Source organism: Harpia harpyja, chromosome 15 (genome assembly GCF_026419915.1).
Source record: "Harpia harpyja isolate bHarHar1 chromosome 15, bHarHar1 primary haplotype, whole genome shotgun sequence".
In the NCBI taxonomy this organism is placed as follows: domain Eukaryota; kingdom Metazoa; phylum Chordata; class Aves; order Accipitriformes; family Accipitridae; genus Harpia; species Harpia harpyja.
The window spans coordinates 4,350,332-4,371,486 of record NC_068954.1 but is presented as its reverse complement, the minus strand read 5'-3'; the positions used below and the strand labels follow the sequence as shown (position 1 = coordinate 4,371,486).

The 21,155-nt window shown below is 43.3% G+C and overlaps 1 protein-coding gene across 1 annotated transcript in view; it reads right to left on the bottom strand.

Moving 5' to 3' along the window:
- Nucleotides 1–21,155, bottom strand: part of PKHD1 (PKHD1 ciliary IPT domain containing fibrocystin/polyductin) — a 263,656-nt gene that overhangs the window by 199,447 nt on the left and 43,054 nt on the right. The window contains exons 30-34 of the mRNA XM_052810279.1: nucleotides 19,965–20,032; nucleotides 15,761–17,374; nucleotides 15,447–15,590; nucleotides 7,497–7,710; nucleotides 2,871–3,021 (exon numbers count right to left, since the gene is read on the bottom strand). Of these exons, the coding sequence (XP_052666239.1) occupies nucleotides 2,871–3,021; nucleotides 7,497–7,710; nucleotides 15,447–15,590; nucleotides 15,761–17,374; nucleotides 19,965–20,032 (2,191 nt within the window). The remainder of the gene's footprint in view (nucleotides 1–2,870; nucleotides 3,022–7,496; nucleotides 7,711–15,446; nucleotides 15,591–15,760; nucleotides 17,375–19,964; nucleotides 20,033–21,155) is intronic.

The window sequence follows — 21,155 nt, the reverse complement described above, 5'->3', positions numbered from 1 at the left end:
GCCACTCGCTGTACACAAGGATCCTTATGCATGGATTTCTCTTCAATGTTGCGAGGTTGTGTCTGTGAGCTGTCAGTAACAGGGCTGCTAAAAGCATTATAGAAACACAGACCTGGAAGAGATCACCATCTCACTGGAGTTCGGTTCCTTGCTACTGGGAACACCATGTCAGCCAGCCTCTCTCATACACCCACCACGCTCCTTCCCAAGCATCTCTGGAGCCTTCTGCCTGGCATTCTCCCACCAGGAGGTTGCTGCAAAACCTTGTCACATTCACAGTCCATGCCTTATTTCCAGCCTACCAAATCCCAACTAATCACATTAATCTCTTCCTCATTATTTTAAGAATTATGGACAGGTCCTATGAGGTGTCTTATAAAGACTGAAGAAAAGATGACTTTACCCTAAAGCTTGTATCCCTTAGACTCAAGTTCCCAGAACCACCCTTTTAAGTTCGGGGGTTTTTTTATTTTCTGCTCTTGAACTAAGGTTGTTCCTGCTTCTTGCCAATGCCCTCTCCACGCTCTTGATAATACAAGCCTCTGTCAGCCTTTCTGCAATGCCTCTTTTTACTTCCAATGCCATCCTGGAGCTAATCCTGCTCCATCATCATCTAATCATTCCCGCCCCAACCCTCCTACAAAGCCCAGCTGTGCTAAGACCCTGCTGAGTTATCAGCCTGCCCGGGCATCGTTCAGCTGGCAGAAGAATAAGCAGAAAACAAAACACTGAACGGTGTAGCTATGCTGAGAACAGCTACAGATCAGGCCCTTTTTTTATGAAGCGCTTTGAGATCCTTGCATGAGAGTGCAATAGAAGTGCCAGATGTTATTATAAAGAGATGCAGTCCCATTACTTGTACACAGAGTTGTGCTGCCTGCTAATAGCACCATTATCCTAAGGCACGTGGTGCTATTAATGCATTTCACTGCTTGGTGCTGAACCTGGGGACCATTATTTCCACTGGAAAGGTAAGGCCAGTTCACATGACATGATTTAAACCTCTACAGTGAAGCATGCATATGCTGCACCAGGTCGTAAATCTTAACAGGATGCTGTCAGCTAGAAAAGGACCAAAATTGAAACCATTTATCTGAACTCCCCACCCATCCACCTCTGCTCACCCAGGACAGTTTTGGGAAGAGGGATAAAATGATTCCAAGTGCCTGCTGGGTTCATTAAGCAGCAGCAAATCCCAGATCTAAAAGTGCTGCTGGTTTCGTCCTGCTCTCCCTGAATGAATTCATTGATTCAGGACACTTAGGACTTCCTTGATTTTCCCCACCTTCAGCAGAAAAACCATAGCGGGGACAAACCTTACTACTTCTTCCTATTCTTGCTCCCACCTGAGTCAAAAGATAACCTGTCATCATCTCATTACTGAGACTACAGGACCCGTGACAGCCGAGCTGTTCAGATCACAGCCAACCGTAGGTAATAATAGCTCCTCTATGCTGTAGCGCGGGCTTTAGGGCAGTAGAGATGCCCTTATCACATTCGGGAAGGAAAATATGAATGAAAGGAGTAGTTACCATTTGATCTGATACCTGCCTGAGCACTTCCCTTTGCTGCCCTCCTGCATTTGCCAGCTAGCAATTTTTTTTTGGCTTGGTTTTCTCCTTACCTGGGCATGTTTCTGGTAGCATAACTAGCAAGGCTGACTAGCAAACGAACACTAATAGGTAAAAGACTACATGTGACATTCCTTCACACACCAAGGACAGACTTAACAGAGTGAAGGAAAGGAATTGTATTTTAGGATACTCAGCTGCAATAGTAACATACATCTACAGTAGATTTGCAGGGCAAATACTCAGAGACTCTTAGTAAAAGATCCAGAATGTGATGCCAGAAACACACCAGATTTATTCTGCCAGGACACTGCAGCTACTTCTGGGATGGGGTTGTGGAGTAAAGGAAATGTCACTGCAGACAGCAGAGTTAAAAATTACCATGGTAGCTTTAACATCAACGCTGAGCAAACAAACTTCAGTTTCCTAGGTTTCAACCATACTGAGAAGACTGCACAATAATTTGATTTAATAGATAAAAAACAGTGTTTGTTATTTATCATAAGTCAGGTGTGTAACTCTTCCCACTTGCATTGCCCTGTACGTCGTAGGTCTCCACCACTTCTCAGGAGCTGCTCATTTTGGAAAGGATGGTGACAAAGAGATATTTGATGTTCACCAAATACCCAGCACCTCTAAATTTCTTCTCACAGGTGGCACAACCCAGTATTCAGCCCAACACCCCCGAAAACTCTGCAACACCGCGAGGACTCCTTTTAGGACATTTTAGGTTTGCAATGAACATTTTTAGATATAGAGCCTTACAATTATGTTAGTTCAGAGTCATACATTTTGTCATGAACTCTTTGCATATGTCTTTCTTCTTGCTATACCCACACATAGCACTGGGAAGCCTGTCCCATTTTACTTCAGATACTGAAGAGGAGCAAAAATCAAATATAACCAGAGCTGCACAAATGCTGAACGCTAAGTCTTTGCCAGACAGCTGAAACTCTGTATCTCATGGCTAAGGTTTTTGCTCAAGTAACAGAAAATAACACTTTTAGAACAGACTTTGAATTTATATAAAAAAGGATAGTGTTAAAAAGGATATACATTGCCCAGAAAATAAGGTAAAGCTCATTTATGTCTCATAAAATACTTGATTAACCATAGTTAAGCATTAATTCAGCTGCACTGCATTAGAACTGCTATTCAAAGTTGGAAAGCATTTAATATTATATATTGCTGCTGCTCAGCCTAAATTGTTTTTTTTTTTTGCCCCCTTTAAATGTACACAATATTACAAATTTAATTTTAAGCTGTTTGAATCAGTCTGTAAAAAAGATTTGATTATACCTGAGTGTTCTGGCCCCAGTTTTTCCATATCTCAGTAATCTTGGCGGTAATTGGCTGATTAGCTCCCTCACACTCCATCTCTGCCTCAGTTTCCATGGTAATGTTACAGGAGCTATTATAGATGAGAACTTCATCTCTTTCCACTTTAGGGCTGAAACGAGAAGGGAGGTTAAATGGGGTGTCATCAATCTTAATGAAATGCAATTATTTTTACTCTTATTAATCATTGCAAGCCATTAGCTTGTGGCAACTCCTGGCCACCATTTGTCAAACTTTGCAAATTTCTGTAATTTTGTTTCCATTCTTTTATTGTTTATTTGTTTTTCCCCCCTTTATCTGCACATACTCAGGATGAAAATACATGCAGTAAATATCTCTCAGTGATGCCTTTCTGCTTCCCCAAACTATTACAAATAGTAGCAAATGCCATTCTAGGACCAAGGCAGGAAGATAAGTGCAGACAACAGCTAGGGAATCAGCAGTGTTAGGATCAAAGATGGACTCCTACATGGAGTGAGGTTTGTTCGTGTCTCCCCCCTCCCCATCTTGCTCACACTTAGCAATAGGGAATGAATAACTTGCAACTCCCCTAGGGCAAGTGGAGAAATTGGAAAAACCACACAACTGGCTAACTGGTCCCTAATTCCAACTGTGAAAAAATGAGCTCATTTAGGGGTTCCAATTCCTGCTACCCAGCTGATTGCAATGATGCTTTGTTGCTAGCATTGGAACATTAACTTAGTAAATTAATTAAACTTACTTAACAGCCCAGACTAAGCAGATTCGATATATGTGCCAGTTATACTAACAGACATTTGCTCTAAAGCCTCCCCCTGCATAGGGGGAAGAAGTAATAGAAAAGGTGGTGGCGAAGAAACATTTTTTTCCTTGGTCTTGCTGCTGACTTTGGTAGCAACTCATTATGGGGAGCTACAAGATCCAACATCCCTCAAAATGAGGGGAAAACTTCCAAATTTACTTCTACAGGCTTTGGATCAGGACAAGATAATCCAATGTCACTTTTCATTCCTTCCTCGGCCATTGCTCCTTCTTCCTCCTCTCCCCACCCCACCATCAGATACGCACCTGCAACTTGTGGGAAGGAGAACAGAAAGGAGAGGAGTTATAGCAACACCGACATAGCTCAGAAATTATACCACTTTTCTGAATAGCTAAGGAAAGACAGAGTTCATAATGTGATTTACTCAACAAAATAGAGGATCAGATAGGTAGGACCAGGATTTTCAGAGCTTCCTGAAAGCCCCATCTAACACGATTTTCTAAAGGGCCAAAGTCAGGAGCCTAAGTTTTACCAAAATCAACCCAATCCGAAAGCCAACACTCAGAGCTTTGTTGGAAGGCTGATGATCAGGATGGTTTGATGAACCTGAAGTTTTCAAACCATGCTGGATGTGGCAGCTCACTGTACAAACAAAGAGCTGCTCTGACAGTGCGTTTAGGGGGTATTTGTTCAGTTGCCCTTTTTCAGGGTTAAAGCGTTAAAGGAAGCAGCCACACTAGAAACTACAAAAAAAAAAAAAGCCTTCTACAAGTAGCTGAACCTTTTTAACAGTGAATTTTTATTTCTATATTTAAATGAACCTTTCCCTCTGCTGTATCAATAATCAAAAGCCAGCCATAGCGAACTACACCTGCTTTTGATAGCAACACTTGGAGAACTGCTCATCCTGTACAATAATTCAGTGGACTGGGCTATCTTCCAAGACCGCACAGTACTTCTGTTTAATGCTACAAGAAAAAGCTGCATCTTTTAAATAACCAACTGTTTTAAAGGCAGAAGGGGGTGGTTGTTGGCTAGATGCAGGGCATGAGCCCAATTTGCCAGGCGCTGAAGTCAATACAAGGACCTCTGAGTGGTTGTTCACATCTTTTTATGAAAAGTTAACAAGCTTTGTGTGTAGGCAAAGAGCCATTTCCTCCCTATCCACTAGTAACTGCATCCCAAAACCTTGATGCTGGAAAACTGTTAACAAATTGAAGTGTTTAAAGGAAATGCAAGAAAAGAAGGGGTGACTTATTAAAGGGAATTCAGGGATGTCTCTTGGTGCCAGTGTTGTTAATGGCAGGACTTGTACCTCTTCTAAGGAATATGCATTTGCCATTATGTGTTCATAAAGTATAGCCTATAGTACAGTCTAGATTAGGGGAAGCTTTATTCAAACCACTGTAAAACTAGTAAGAAACAACAGAAGAGTTTTAATGTGCAGCTAAGCCAGGAATGATTTCAGTAGTCCCCATCCTGGGACAAATGTCTTAATTCTTGAACATTTCCGCAGAATTCAAATCCATATATTTTTTTATTATTGTTATTATTAGTTATGATTATTAATTACAGAAATCAATGTGTATTATTTCAGGAATTTCCCAAATAGTTCTTTTCTGGTTTGAACATTTTCATTTTCTAACACTTTTTGAAATTAAACATTTTTCTGAACTGAAATTTGAAAAAAATATTTTCAAAAGTTCTGAAATAAGTAATTTGGATGACTTTAAACTCTCTCTTCCTCTACTTCTCCCCAGATTTTTCAGAGCAGGAAACTCACTTGAAATCAACAATCTTGTTTGCCCTCACTCCCCTTCAGCAAGAACTAGTTTAGAAATAGATTCACAAGAAAAAACATCAGTACTCTGGAAAATTCCTAGGCAGCCCAAGTTTTAATTTCTAACTACTGACAAACATGAGCACAATAGGAGGAAAAGTTAAGGACAATAACAAAGAGATTGAAGAAGTTGGAAGAATGGGAAAATAGTAGGTAAGATAAAGTTGACTGATTTGATTCAGAAATATCTCCCTGATAGAATTCCCTGAAGGAATAATAAACCCCGTCTCTAGGACATTCACAATTAAATTGGACAAAAACACAGTGAAAAACAATAAGGAAGCAGTCAGCAAATGGACTGCATGACTTTTTCCTCCACGGTAGCAGCCCAAACCAAGAAAAGGAGCAAGAAGAAAAATAATCATAGGAAGAGACTCATTGCAGGTGCATTTTTATCAGTAAAGAGCTGAGCACAATTTTGATACCCAGGGAACAGGAAGCAAAAAACCAGAGACAGATGTTGGGTTGCCCTGTTGCTCTCAAGTTTGTAGGTTACCTGGTTTGGGGTTACACTGATGTGTGTAACCCCAGGAAAAGGAAAGCAAAATACAGCTAGACAAGGCAAGGCTCCTGGAGTTTCTTGTTTTGAAACAAGTCATTCTGGGAGCAATAGAAATGATGAAGTTAGTTTAATTTCAGGATGGTTTTTCCCCCCCCCCAAGTCTCCCTACTCTTATCTGCCCCAGCAGAACTGTCCTCCCCGTCTCCTAGGATGTTACAGGACATTACTGATGCACAATGTGATTTTGGACATGTCAGTTGGCCAGCTGTACATATCTGCTGTCTGGCCTGCAGTTTGCTGGCAAACAACAGATCAGGGCAGAATTCTGCCTTCCTCTCCCTCAACAGGAAAGTAATTTCTGCCTCACACAGATTTTCTCAAAACTGACAGAATTTCGTCATTCTTAAGACATCCATCCCTTAGGAAACCCAGGTCAAATTAAAAAAGCTAGTGGGGAGGAAACAACAGACCGACAGGCAGATGCTGTAACAGTGTAAACATTGTTTTTTAAACATTTTTTTTTAATTTTTGAAACAATTTTTAAAAATTGTGCAACTTGTGCCTTGCTGTCTTTGTTCAGTAAATGCCAGTTGGCTTTCTTCCCTCAACACAGGGCATGCAGAACTCCCTCTGGTGACTCACAACACCAGCTGTGACACAAGGAGCAGATAAAGATGAGGACCAAATCTCTGCAACTCCACTGAAATACCTGGGCTGCAGCATCATGCACCAGCCAGGAATGGGTTCACTGTGTACAGCAAATCCTGGGCAATGCATTGCAGTGATATTCTAATTCTCTATTTGTTTAATGTCTTTTGGGAAGTTTTGTTCATCTGTTTATTCCTTCATTCAGACCTCCCTCTTACTCCTAGAAGTAAATGCTCTGCAGGTATAAATCCCCACCACTCCGTTAAAGGCAACGGTACCAATTTAAACTCCTGGGCAACTTGGCCTTGGATTTGCAAAGCCTGAGCCTTGAGTAAGTGCCTGAGCACCCTTGCTGAGTAAATATTGCACAGCCTGCTGAATTTTCTCTGTGACTTTTTACTCAAGAAACTGCTTGGAGAGAGGAAAGGGGAAAAAAAAAAAAGAAGAAAAAAAAAAAAGACTTCTGCTTTTCATAATGCCTAATCTTTTTCCCCATTGGCATCCACCAGATGTTGCTTTGGATCAGAAGATAAATATTAAAACCTAAGAAGGAACAAAGCAGGCTGTTTACGAGATGGATTTTCTGATGTCTCTCAAACACTTTAAAAAGATGGGAGGGAAGGGGGGGGGGAATAGAGATGCTTTGATAGACACCAGGAATGAATTTCACAACCCAGCGGAGCTCTCTAGTGGTCTCAAGGCTAAATTGCTCTATTGGCATCAACCTAAGAATTAGGAATTTGCTCCTTCAGTCCATCATTTGGCAGGGACCAATTCTGCAAAAGGTAGAATACCTTCTGGGGGATGTTACTCATGGGTGGGCCCACTCAGCTGTTGGAGAGACACAGCACTAACCTGACAAAGAGTCCAGCAAAATGCCTCTGGGGTGGGTTGATGTCCGTCCGGTGCCACTGAGGTGGGCTGTCCTCACAGACATACAGATAAGACCCAGATCGTCTCTGGTGATAGGAACCCACCGTGACTTGGACATCACATTCAATGAAGGTGGCTCTGTCTTCGCGGCAGTCGGCAGAAGAACGCGTCAGGCCACAGAGAACGGCCAAAGAAGCTGTAAAGACAGGAGAGGAAAAAAATAACCCAAAGCAGCCTACACGCCACTGATACTAAGCAGATTTTAGCAACTGACAGTTGTCACTGTGGATTCCTGATGTGTGTGTCCCAGCCTCCCTTTTGGTGCATCCTTTTTGAGGATGAGTAGGTCTCCATGCAACTCCTTCAGCCCCTTTTGCTTTGTGTGAGCAAGCGTATAACCTCGTTTGTGCGTTGAGCATCAGATGGTCTTTGGGATCAAATTGCTCTGTCCAGGAGGAGGTGATATACGTGATTAAATACGAGCATGAACATTTCTTCTGGGGAAGACAGACCATGGTTTACACATCAGGCATAAGGCACAAATCTTTTACCAGGGAGATGTGACAACCTAACATCTATCACAACTTTGAAATCCAGAAACGGGTTTCGTGAAAGCATTGCCACAGCTTGGAGGGCTTCTGGAGAACTTGTGTGATCTGGGATCTCCCACCTTGTTTTGTACCCGAGTGTGACTAGAGGCTTGGTCCAAGTTTGACTCCATGCATGCGGTAGGAAGTATAATGGGAGCAGCTGCTTTGCTTTGAGGTGTGTTTAAGGAACAAGTGGTATGAACAGAAATTAGGATTTCTTATTCTAAACCCAGAAAAAAATGCTGAAAAAAAATATGAACTGTCACTGAAGTTCAGATCAGTTGAAATGTTTGGTTTTAATAATTTAAAAAAGGAATCCTTTAAGTATTAAACCATGTCAGGGATCAAAACTGTTTCTCTCAAAACCCTGAACATGTAAAGACTTTTGGAGAATTTTCGTTAATCCTAAACTAATCAAACAGTTGTAACAAACTCCTGAAAAGGTCTGTGGACAGTATTACAGTCTGCACTGTAGTGTCCAAGAGTGTTCCTCAAGTATCAGAAATGAAATTAATGCGAATTTATCAAGAAAGGATTTTTTTGTTTGCTTTTTTCAGTTCCAGTTTGTTCAAAAGGTGTCTTGTTTGCTGGGAAAGTGTCATTGTCAATGAATGTCTTAGCTCCTAAGCAATTCTGAAAACGAGTTTTGAAATGGTAAAAATATGAAAATGCTGTATTTCCTATGTTGAAAGATTTAGTGCTTTTTGCTAACAATAATTATTTCATATAGGGTATTTTTGAAAAGTTTATAACTGTTTAATGTTTAAGGTGTTCTTTGAAATATTAAAACCTGGCATTTCATATGCTCTGAACTTCAGAGAAAGAGTTCACATTGTTCTGTATTTTTCTTCTCTGGATTTGGAGTATGAAAAAAAGTTACCCACATCGTTACTTTACACATTTTGCAATATGCTTAATCTCTTTCCTTCCTCAAATCCAGTGACAATTCTTTTGCTCGGCATCCATTCAAACACAGCCAAACACAATCCCTGCCTCGAAGACCTACATATAAACATGAGAGCGACAAGTAATAGACAGAGAAGCCTAAAGGAATGATGGCACCATGCCTATATTTTGCCTTTATTGTCCAGAAATTATGTCTAGAGCCACCTCAGGTGTTCTGTAGTTCCCACAGAAGCCTTGCGTCTTCCTTGAGGCCAGGCTGCCATTCCAAGGGCATTTTAAGTGGCACTAGATACCTGTGTTTTGGCAAGTGAATACCATCCAAGAGGACTAAATACTACAAAGAAATTGCCTTTGCAACAACCTGCAGCAGAACCAATTCATTACAGGAATTTCTCCAAAAGAGATAACATGTATGATTTTTTTTCAGCCAGTGAGAGGCTGAAAACTTCTCAAAACTAGCAAACATGAGGGACATCCAAGCAGAGGTGGCACTGCCCTTTCCTTCCTCCACAAACCCACAACTTTCCTGTGGATAATTGTTCCCCTTTTGTAATAGGGTATAACAACTCCTTCCATTTTACTGTTCTATTCTCCCTGTGACACAAAAGGCTGTGATAAACTCAGATGAGGTAATGGAGAATGTACAGCTACCTTAGATGAATAACCAAATAGAATAGAATAGAATATTTTCAGCTGGAAGGGACCTACCATGATCACTTAGTCCAACTGCCTGACCAATTCAGGGCTGACCAAAAGTTAAAGCATATTATTAAAGGCATTGTCCAAATGCCTCTTAAACACTGGCAGGCTTGGGCCATCGTCCACCTCTTTAGGAAGCCTGTTCCAGTGTTTGCCCACCCTCTGAAGGTGGGTGGTCAAAGGAAGATTAAATTCACATTCCACAGTTTAAGAAAAAACAACAGGTTGCTGAGCTAATCAAAAGAGGCTTTGGTTTTCTTTTGTGGTCTTGAAAAGAACATGGCAGAATTTTCCTGAGTAGAAAAACAGCTGAACCCTATTTTAGGATGAATGTTAGAAATGACCTACAGAATCTCAGGGTCTGAATATTTTCCTAGATACCTTGCTGCTGTCCAAGAACTTGCCTGGCTAATGTAGGCCACCAGAAGATATTTCCTGCACAGCCCTTAGAGCTCAGCAGAACAGCCTGTCAACCTTTGGATACCCCCAAAATGTTACGTGGAAATTGGGCATCTCTGACGTGCTCCAGTGCCCTCATCTCAATTTTATCATGCCTGTAGGAATATAAGGCCTTGCATCCTGCCAACTGCTGAAATAATTTTTACATCAAACTGGGCAAACGAAGGTATTAATTTATAAAATCTAAGCTAAAGAGCGTGGTTACAAAGGGTCGTAAAGAGATCGGTAGAAGAAAAACCCAAGAAAATCCTGCTTCATCTATACACCCCAGAATCAAACCAAGGACCACTTTCTCCTTCTCCACCAGAAGGAGGGAGAGATTCTGTCTCCACACCCTACAGCTCCTGTCCATCTGATGGAGATGCCACTCTTTGAGGACATGTCCACTTCTCATCACTTCCTTCGGGATCTCTGAGGTACTCCTATTCCCCTGCTCCCGGAGGATTTAATATCTTTTCTCAGTTAGGAGGAAGTCTTGGCCTTCCATCCCCCTTCGTCTGACCATTAAACACAAATATCCCTTGGTATTATTGGTGCCATTGTCTCCTGCCACAACAGTAACAAAAAATATCAACTAAAGATTGCAAAACTCTTAATATGTCCTAAAAGGATAGTCTGCCCGTTCTGGGACACAGTTCTTCTCCCTGCTTAATTGGTTGGTGTTCAAATCCCAGAATGAAGCTTCTTTATGCTTTATATTCCCTATAAAGATAAAACCTGCTAATCACATGTAATACAATCCCATCACTGAGATGAATGCATTCACCCCATTACCGCTTCTCTGTTGAGATCAGACACAACGGCAGCCAAATCTCTGCATGTAGGTAACGGGTTAGGGACTGACTGCCCCCAACCCAGTCTTTGAGGGATACTTTGGCTTAAACCAGGATCCTGGGATGCTCAGCACAAGGGCTTTGTTCTGGGTCACTGTTTAATAACAACCGCCGGACATGTGATGAGGCTAAAACCTACAGGAGTTCCAAGGGCAGCTGCAGATTGATTGAACAATTGCCCGAGGAGTCCCGGTGCCAAACGGCACATCCCCAGTTATCCACTACTCACAAAATGGACCGCAGAGCATAACATTAACATGTGCTTAGCTGAGAAGACAAAGGTTAAAAAAAAAAAAAAGGGAGAGAAAAAAAAAAGAGACCTGTTAAGGTCATCAAGTCCAATCTCTGCCTATGAAGAATTGCTCCCTAGGAGACATTCATTTCGCACAGCCGAGTTTCAGAAGTCCCAGGAGGTGACTTTGCAAGCATCTATTCCACCGCCTGATAGATCTCACTGTCAGAACGTTCCTGCCGTGTAATCAATATGCATTTTTTTTTCCTCTTTCTTAATTTCATTTCCAGATTTCAAAGACAGAAGGGACCATTTGGATCCTTTGGTTTGATCTCCACAATAAACATCAGAGGCCCTGGCTTCTACTGAGGCCTCAATTGCCACAACACATCCTTTTCGTATCTTCTTCATTTACTCATACAAATCACCCCGTTTCCCTGGCTATAGTCCCCCTTGGCCCTAGCTCACTGCATCTCCTTGGTACACCTGCACTGCTGCAACCAAAACTCATTCCTCTCCCTCCTTTCGCCCCATACAAAGAGCTCCGCCAAGCCATGTCTCGCTTCCTTTTAAACCAGCCTTATTCCACTTCTAGCCTTTAATCTAAATCCTCTTCCCTAAACATCCACTTTTGCCAATGTAATCTTGCTAACAGTAGGTCCAGGACTCACTAACCAAGATCCCAAGAGCTGTTACATCAAAGCCCTAAAACCAGACCTGTTATTCCAAGCACGCTGATGCAACCAGTTATACCAGATTAAGCTTTTTCCCTGATGGATCTTCCTATCAGTTCACCTCCTTTTAAAGGTGCCTTCTTTACCCTCACCCCAATGTCAAACATACAATCTCAGGTACTGGCTTACTGCAAAATTTACATATGGTACCTACCCTAATATCACCTAATAGGAATATTCAGTTATTCTCTCACCTGCCTCAAGCTTCCTGCCAGTCTTCCCATCTTTCACAGGAGCACAATTCAATCCCACAGACATTAACCATGTGTTCTGTAAATTTAACCTGAGCTGAACAGAATCTACAGCTGTATTTGCACTCATCAACAGCGCCGTGACACGAGTAACAAAGCAAGAACAAGAGAAGGGGAGAGCTCTTGGGATCAAACCAGTTATCTCTTTACCAGGCCTTTATTGACTTGTGGGTTGGTTTGGGTTTTTTGGTTTGGTTTTGTTTTTCCTTGAAGGAAGTGTGGTTTTGTTAATTTACTTTAGTTTTGTTAATTTTCTTAAGCTTTAAGGGTGAAACTCAAATTTTAGCTCTCTTCTGATTTGATTTTTCTGCAGCTTGCAAAAGACGACAGTTTTCATGAGTCTAGGCTTGCATTCCTATTCCTTGTGCTCTGGACTGATCCCATTTCAGTCGTTAGTGTGCCCAGCTCTTGCCAGCGATCAAACCAAAACCTTGCTGCAACCCCGCTCAACAAGGGAAGACCCCGTGGGGCAGGCTTATGGATGGATCCTGCTGAGACCGATGGTACCTCGCGTTTTAGAAAACTGCCTGTTAAATGGGAAACAAGTCACATTTCCTACCCGCAGAGCCTTGCCCTGTGGATTTGGTCACATGAGTAAGCTAGATGGACCGGTTGGGGATTCCCACGTGAACATCTCTAATCTTAAGCAGGCCAGACACAACATGACCTAGCGCTGAAGCCCAAGGGCAGCGAGCTGCCACCTGACGTCCCGCAGTGCCGGAGGGAAGGCGTTTCTGCTTCACAGCGTGCCGTAACAGAAGAAACGCAGCTTGAACTCTTCACTTCTCATCACCCCGGTCCACGAGCAGCGTCGGGAAATGTCAGACAAGCGTCCAACCTGGCCGCACCAGCCTCTGCACCGAAGGGGCCCTGGGGCATCACAGATTTATCCCTCTCATCTCCTTCGCGGCTTGTGGTCCCGCATCCCCAAAGTCGCTTCGCCACCTCTTCAACGCAGACGAGGCCGGGAAATAAAGGTCTGAGCACTGGATGTGCGAGTGCCAAGTGGTAAACTTCCCCAGGCAAACAGCAGCACATAAACCACAAGGTGAGACTGGACTAACTGCACTTAATAAATCCACTCATGCCCTAAATGGTGGGAGTGTGCAATCCCCCAAATATTAGGGGAAAGCCATCTGGAAAGCATCTTGCTCTATGTACAGATTCACCAATGCCACATGGAGATGTGCACAGGCTGAACGTGCCTGTCTCGGGGAGTACAAATAGCCCAGCAAATTCTCACAGATTTAAGCAGCCTGCGAAGAAGATATTTTTTTTTTAATAAAAAAAAAAAAAACCATTTTCTTGTAAATACTTCATTGACAGAGAAACATTTTTGCAACTCAACTAGTGAGATTTGCAAGGCTGCACGCTACAAAATCCACAGCAGGGAAGAGAAGGGTTTTCTTGTAACTGGCCTCAAAGCAATAGTGCCTGTGTCCCTTTGGTTAGTGAGGCAACACATCCTTTGTATCTTCTCTCCAGAAATGCAACCAGCAAGCAGGCAGCAATCAGCATTCACTTGCTGACATCTAGTGTCAGTAATAAGCATTGTGGTCCTGCCTGTAAGATGGTTTTCCCCAGGCTCCCTCTGCCGCCTACCACTCAGTGAATTTTGAACACAGTTATTAATGTTTTCACAGTTTGGATCAATTTGATTACCTTTTATTCTGCTATTCTTCCTGCAATAATCAGACTTCCCTGTTTTGTGCTCTGATTTTTTTTTTTTTAGCACTCCAGCACCATGTCTTTTTTCTTGTTGGAAAAAAATAATAATAAGCAGTTTTGTGGACTGTGGCCTAGAACTTGTTTAAAACAAAGAAAATTGAGCCCTTATGACCTCTTGGTGTCTCCTTTTGAGTGCCTGTTGTTGGGTTTTAAAGCCCTCCCCCCCCCCCCCATTTTTCTTAGTATTCCTCATGGATGAGGAAAGGAACTGTCCAAAATGACCAAAAAAAATTTAGAATTTTGGAATAAATGAGGTTGAAGAGGACCCTTGGATGCCTCTTGTCCCAACCCTTCCTCAAAAGAATGTTAAATTTCATGTTGGACTCATTTCTCAGAAACTAATTTAGTCAACTTGTGACTATTTTGAAGGCTGGAGATGCCACACACCAGAGCAAAACCCTGGCAATTTACCCTGATGGACACTCTCACTGCCACCTTTCTTCCAGGTCCACCAAGGATAAGAGGCCATGGACCTTTGGTCACATGGATGATGGATCTCTGGATGGCCACAGGACAGCAAATATTTCTGTAGATCTCAGGATGTTCTCCTAGCATCAGAGCTATGAAGGGGCTGAAGTGTTATGCTACCAAGTGTTGCAATGTTGCATCACCAGGATAGGTGCTCTGTGCTCCGCATTTGGGGAATGGCATATGTCTCAGGGTGAGATTTAAAACTCTTAAATCCTGCCTTTTGCAGATCTTAGGAGCCTGATACTGCACTGCCAGTAGAAGAGGGAGGAAATACATCTTGTCCCAGAAAATGCCCATTTCGAAGACTTTCCTCCAAAATTGAGGCAGGGTTATTTCTCTCTTTAAGAGAGCTGGAGATCACGGCATCATTCCCTGCTGCCTGTCTCCAGTTAAAGATGATACTCTGGCCGTGGGATGATCCCATCTTCCTCTCAAGGAATTCAAATCCTCATCTTCCAGCTTCCCAAAGGTATGAACTGGCCACAGTACATCATTTGTTCACCTTCCCAGTTATTCACCCTTTTCCTCCCACTCTCTTACACCCCTGAAGCCATCCCACCACACAGCCAAAACACAAAATGTATGGAGCCACAGAAGAAAAGGCATTTAAGGGAGCTCAGCTCACTAAGACGGTCACGATGGCCAAGAAGTGCTTGGGTACCCAACCCTACAGCCCTCATGCACAACTTATGTGAGAGTTTTCCCAAGGAATAGCTGCCACAAAGAACTGCTGACATTGTGCACACCTCACACACACCCACAAAGCCTGTGTGACCACAGACGCGTGGTGAATCTAGCCCAAAGCCCATGGCCACTGACACAAAAACTCCCCCTGACAGCAATTGTCTTTGGACTGAGCTCAAAACCCAGAATTCAATGCTATCTATGTTGGCGCTTCTCTTTTCTCCAGGGTTGCTGCTGCTCTCTGTTCCCCTGGGATGCAATACACTGGGGCCTCCCACTTTTGGGTCAAAATAGGTTTTTAGGGGATATTTTTAACACAATGCCAGGTTTTGTGTCTTAGCTGACCGTGTAAGCGTGGGGCAAGGCAGCTCAGGTCAGTCACCGTCGTGTTGCCCAACAGTCCACAGCTGGCACCACAGACTGTGACCAAAGTCTTCCCTGGGGAAAACCCAGTTCCATGCAGGCCAACTGCTCCTCCATTCAAGCCACCTTGGAAAAGGACAGAAAAATGGGATTTAAGACAGAGCTCGAGAGCCAGCTGTCAACAAGGGTATTTTTTTTAATTCATAATTTTTGCTTTCACGCCAAAAAAAAACCAGCCACCGTAGTCCCTCACGCTGCACCCCAGGGAGGAGCTGCAACAAGCCTTCGTGACTCACCCCAGTTGAGACGTACAGCTGTCACCATCAGCCGAGAGGTGAACGTCAGGTTGGAGGAAGCCCAGCCCCTGGGGACATCCAGGCCCAGCACGCGGTACTCGCCAACAGGGAGCCGAGGAGCCAAGCACTGCAAAGTAGAGCGAGTGATGGTGACGTTACCACAAGCAAAGTCTCCAACAAATACGTGGATGGCGCCCATCTCTGTGACCCGCGATACTGTCATCGTTAAAAGGAGACCAGTTGCAATAAGCGAAAGGAAAGCTGGAGTAGACTCCTCGTTGTAACTTATTCTTCCAAGGTAATAGGAGGTGCCATCTACTTTTAGACTCAAAGCCCTAGTCCCATTACCCGGAGGCACCGTGCACTGGATAGCTACGCAGGTGACACTGAGAATGAGGCAAGGGTGATAATCAACGAGAACAGAAGTCATTCTCTTTCCTTTCAGTGCCGAGCCTGCCAAGGTGAGCAGGCCTCCACCGTTGGTACTGAAGTTTCGTGGGTAAAACCGGTACACCTGAGGAAGGATGACGAGAACACTGGACGCCTTTCTGAAGCAAGCTTGACCACTTTTCCTGTTAGATATGGAAATGTTGTGCTCCCCTGGGGCAATGCAGTCTCTTTGGCACTCGATGCTGGTCTCGTTCCAGAAAGTTACCTTGCAGACAGCCTGGTTATTCACGTGTACCATGGGGCTATCACTTGGCCATGCCAACCTCTGTCCTTTGATCGTCACATGGGTGAATGTCCCATTGGTGTCCCAGGTCACCAAATCTACAAGGGGGGTCCACTGCTCATGAAGGTGGAGTGTACAGTCTCCAAGGCAGACACTGCTGATCCCATTGACAGTCGCTGTGACATTAAGAGCCCAAGATGCCTCAGCCAACCACTGATCATGCAAAGGATGGGCCCCTGGAAGGACAATACAACTAATGGCATCGTTATCAGAGTTCTGGATCTCACAGGAATAATTACTCTCTAGGCTGACCTGTACCAAATTCTTCCTGGATTTTAAAGCAACACCAGATATAGTGAGTAACATCCCACCACAGATTGATCCTTGCGATGGGAATATGGATGTTATCCGTGGAGTTATTGTAAGGGCCTGCAGCCTTGCTGTCACACGAGCATATCCTAGCTGCCTCTGGATAACCTGGATGGGGAAAGTCCCAGGTTCCAGGCTGTTCAGTGGCAAAGAGCACTGATAAAACATTGCAGACTTGTTGCCACGTTGGAACTCAAGTTCACATTCACTGTGTCCAAGCTTAGCCACAGATCCAGTGATGTTTATCCCTTGGATGCTCAAGAGCAGGCTGCTATCTGTGATTTCCATTTCAACAACAGTAATCAGAGGAGTCAAAGCTCTTTGGTAATTAAAGGTAGTGGTCCTTTTTGCAAAGAGAGCATGTTGAAGTGACCTGCTGCTGATGACTACATTTACTCTGACAGAGATGTCTTGTGAATCTTCAGTAGACAAATTAGCAGCTGGTGGGGTCAGGCACCAAACTGTCTCTTCTGCCAAGCGAGTAACCATACAGGTTTGCCTGTTCATTGAAACAGAAACCAGGGCAGGATTTTGGCTAAAGCCCACCCCAGAAATTGTGAGCAGTGTTCCACCTAGGAGTAAAACAAAATAAGTAAGAAGGACATTATATGCAGGAAAGGAATCAATGACTGTGAACAATCACAAACCACGATAAAGCTGATAAGCATGGAAGAAGAAATTAAGTCCTTTTTTTGGAACAAGACAGCTAGAGATAATAGCAGTTGTGTATCAGGATAATCTTACGTGGGCAAGAGTCTAAGGTATCAGATAGCCAGGGACCTTTGTGGCAGTAAATGACAGTAGAAAGCCACCACAGAACTGGAGGAAGCTGCTGTGAGAGGACCCCCGAGAGTAAATAGAGACTGAACTCTTCAGGGAATGAGACTGTCTGTACAGGCAGCTGGGGAGATGGTAGAGATGGTTTGGTCCTGTTGCACACAGGGAAGCAGAATGTGGTATGTCTACTTTCAATCAAATAGCCACAACCACAGACCTTCCTTCAGTCTTCAGTTCTGTCTGGCCACTCAGGCAGGGTGCCAGATTTGCCATGCACTGATGGTCACTTGCCTTTGAGGAGTTCACTGACCCGAAAAGCTGATACACTGATGAATGCTTCCAGCCCTCCCCTCCTTATATGCTCCCAGTCTGCACCATTTCAGACGGGTGGAAGAGGAAGAGGAAGAGGAGAGCAGTTCCCCCTCCACTCCAAATGCAACTCTGACCAGGGTTTCCCATGCATGGGCTGGAGGAAGGCAGGCTGTTTGCTTTCCCCTGTGGTTGCCTGGATGGTTTTATTCCCTGGGCATCTACTTAAGACCACAGAAGAAGACAGCAAATGGGTAAACAGACTCTTGGTGTGAACCAAGAGGGTCATTCATATGGAAAAACAATTCAGGAGGAGTTAGACACAAAGTTATGACCTCCAGCTGGAGCTGTCCGTGTGTCTAGTGTTGGAAGCTGGAAGATTATTGTAGAGAAGTATCCTTACACACTGCTCCACTCTTATAATCTTCCAAAGGCATCCTGGTTTTGGGTAGCTCTGGGAGACAGGCTGTCTTTGGTCTGACCCACACAGTTGTTCCAGGACATGGCAGTGGAGTCTCCCTCTCCACATTGACAGGAGAAGCAGCCGTGGGAGTCTCTGCTACTACCCTGGCCACTAAGAGTAAGTGCTAATTATCTGGAATAAGCGTGAATCCTGATGTCTGGGTTTACATAAAGTTGCAAAGCAGCGGTATCTGCCCTGCTTCCCAGGGTGCTAAGAGCAGCACTGAAGAAGCAGCAGACTGGATTTTAGGGAAGTGATAATCATAAAAATGCAAACCCTCCAGCATTCCCAGCCTAATCCCATGCTTCCAAGCCCAGAGCCCAGCTGAAGCCTCTCTCCATCTTCCTTTAGTTTGCAATACTGGTGCTCCCACTGCTCTGCCTTGCTTTAACATCTTTATCCATTAATCCTATGGCCTTCCTTTTCCCATGATCTGGCTGAAAAATAAAGTTGTTTTATAATGGTGTTCCTTTTGATTGAGCTCAAATCCTTAATCCAGATGGCCACACAAGTGTTAACAAAAGACTAGAGATAAGGGGGGGAAAGGACTGGTGCTTTTTGCAGCGATGAGTTTCTAAATCAGCTTAAGCCATTCATAAAACTACAGCTAAAGAGTTAATCAGCTCTTATTTACATTTCAATTTACCCTTAAATATGAAAAGAAGGGTGCAATTTTTTTTTTTTAGTATAGCTTAATCTTCAAAACTGAGAGCTTTTGCTATCCGGGCTCTATCCACACTCTCACCTTTCAAGGCTTGGGCACTTCACAAACTATTGAACTAATCATGTACCACAAAGCCTCTGAATTTTTGTATCATTAAATGTGTTATGAGGCAGGGAGAGCGATCTGTGGAGGACCTGAAGTTGCATCAAAGAATTTCTCTGTCTTCTATAAAAGCATTTCTAAGGGCTCATGTAAAACTCACTACAGGGATTCAACTCACCCCCACCCCCAGCCAAATGACAAAATAAATCAACCACCCCAAATCTGCTTTTTAAGATTTAAAGTAAAACTTTTCTTTCTAATTCAGTGATGTTTTGCTCTGAAACACACTTAAATTATTTCCAATGTTTAAAAGCTTGGAATGGAATTAATAAATATTTCACTTTTGATTAAAATTAACATTGAAAAAGGGGGTTTTTTTGTCTTTTCAACTCAACGAAAATGAACATCCCCTTTGGGATCACTTGAAATTATTGTTTGCTCCAAACCACGGTTGTACGCTGCCTTCCACCTAACTTTCACACAGAAAGCCTTGAAAGATGGAGGCGTAAGGACTGAAAGAAACAGCACAGATGAGTCAGGTGTGGGTGTGCTTTGTTTTCCCAATGGGAACATGCAAGGATACATGAGCAAACACTTGGGGAAATCAAATTCAAAGCACAGGGAGCCTTGAGCCAGCCAACCAGATTGAGGGATGCTCACTAAAATCCCACATTTCCAGCCTGCTGCTGTCTGCCAGTTGATGTCTACGTAATAAAGGGTCACAGATTTAAAACACCCTCATTTAAACTGATGTGAAATGGGATGCCCTTTCCATTCCTGCAGGAAAACTGTGCCCTTGATCCCTTTAACCTCCATAAGTGGCTGCAGATGTACCGACGTTGTTTACCCAGAAAGGAGCCACAACACGGCTCTATGCTGAAGATCTCCGAGAGGTACTGGATTAACGGCTCAACCCTGCAAAACACAAGCAACATAGAAAGGAGTTTGGGGTTTTTTTTATATTTTTCTCTCCTGCTGTAGTGCTATTCTTTCTTACAACTCCTTTTAGGTTGGAAGGCCAAACACCCACCTGGCACATCCCCTTTGTTCAATGCCACAGTGACAAGACCACCCTGCACCCCAAATTTTTCTGTGTGATTTAAGCTACGTCTATTATGAACACTGTCTTATCAAGTGGCGACCTGTGGGCCAAATTTAGTCCATGAGGTGCAAATGAATTGCCCATCAAAAGAAGCAAGAATGAGGGGATTTTTTGCCAAACGGATCCCACTGTAGCTATGCCCACAGACAAGACATGCAAGTGAATTGAAGAGACATCCCAGCTGCCTGCCTTCATTACATCTTTCCACCAGACCGCTAACAGACTCCAGTATCAGATGGGATGAATCCCTGTGTGTCATCCCACTGACCACAGGCTTTCTCCTTCTGAAGTTCATTAATGCAACAAGAAGCTTAGGGTGGTTCGTGAGCAATAAAAGCAGCTCCTCTCCCCAATACCATGGTTTCAGGATCATTCCTAGCAGCTGCCATGGATGAGAACTGTGTGGCTGAGGGGAAAAACTGTGCTGCTTATGAATGCATTGTTGCGTCCCATTTTCAGGTCCGTTTTCCCCCACATTTTAATTCATTTATACTACATTTATCTAGGCATGAACTTGAAGTGTCACCTTAAAAGATGGAAATAGCATCATTTAAAAATTCTCCAAACAAAGCATTTTTTTATTTTTCAAACTAGCTTTTGTTTTTCTCATGAAAAGTGTTTCTTTTCTTCTGCTGTTTTCCTACAGCAGGATTTATCTGCATTTGACCTGAATCTGTGAATACCTTTGATTGCCTGAATATGCATTTTTCATCAAATCAACTGTTTTTTCTAAAATGTTTCTCTCCTGCCTCCTACTGATCCAAGGGGAGTTAATTGACTAGCATTAGCAGTTTGCTGACTTGGGTTCCACAGATCAATAAATGCCTTGATAATTATTCATAATTTTATACCACACTGCAGATTTCACCGTTAGGTACAGAATTTGTGAAAACTCTTACCTTCCTTTTCAGATTAACCCTAAAATACCAAATAGGA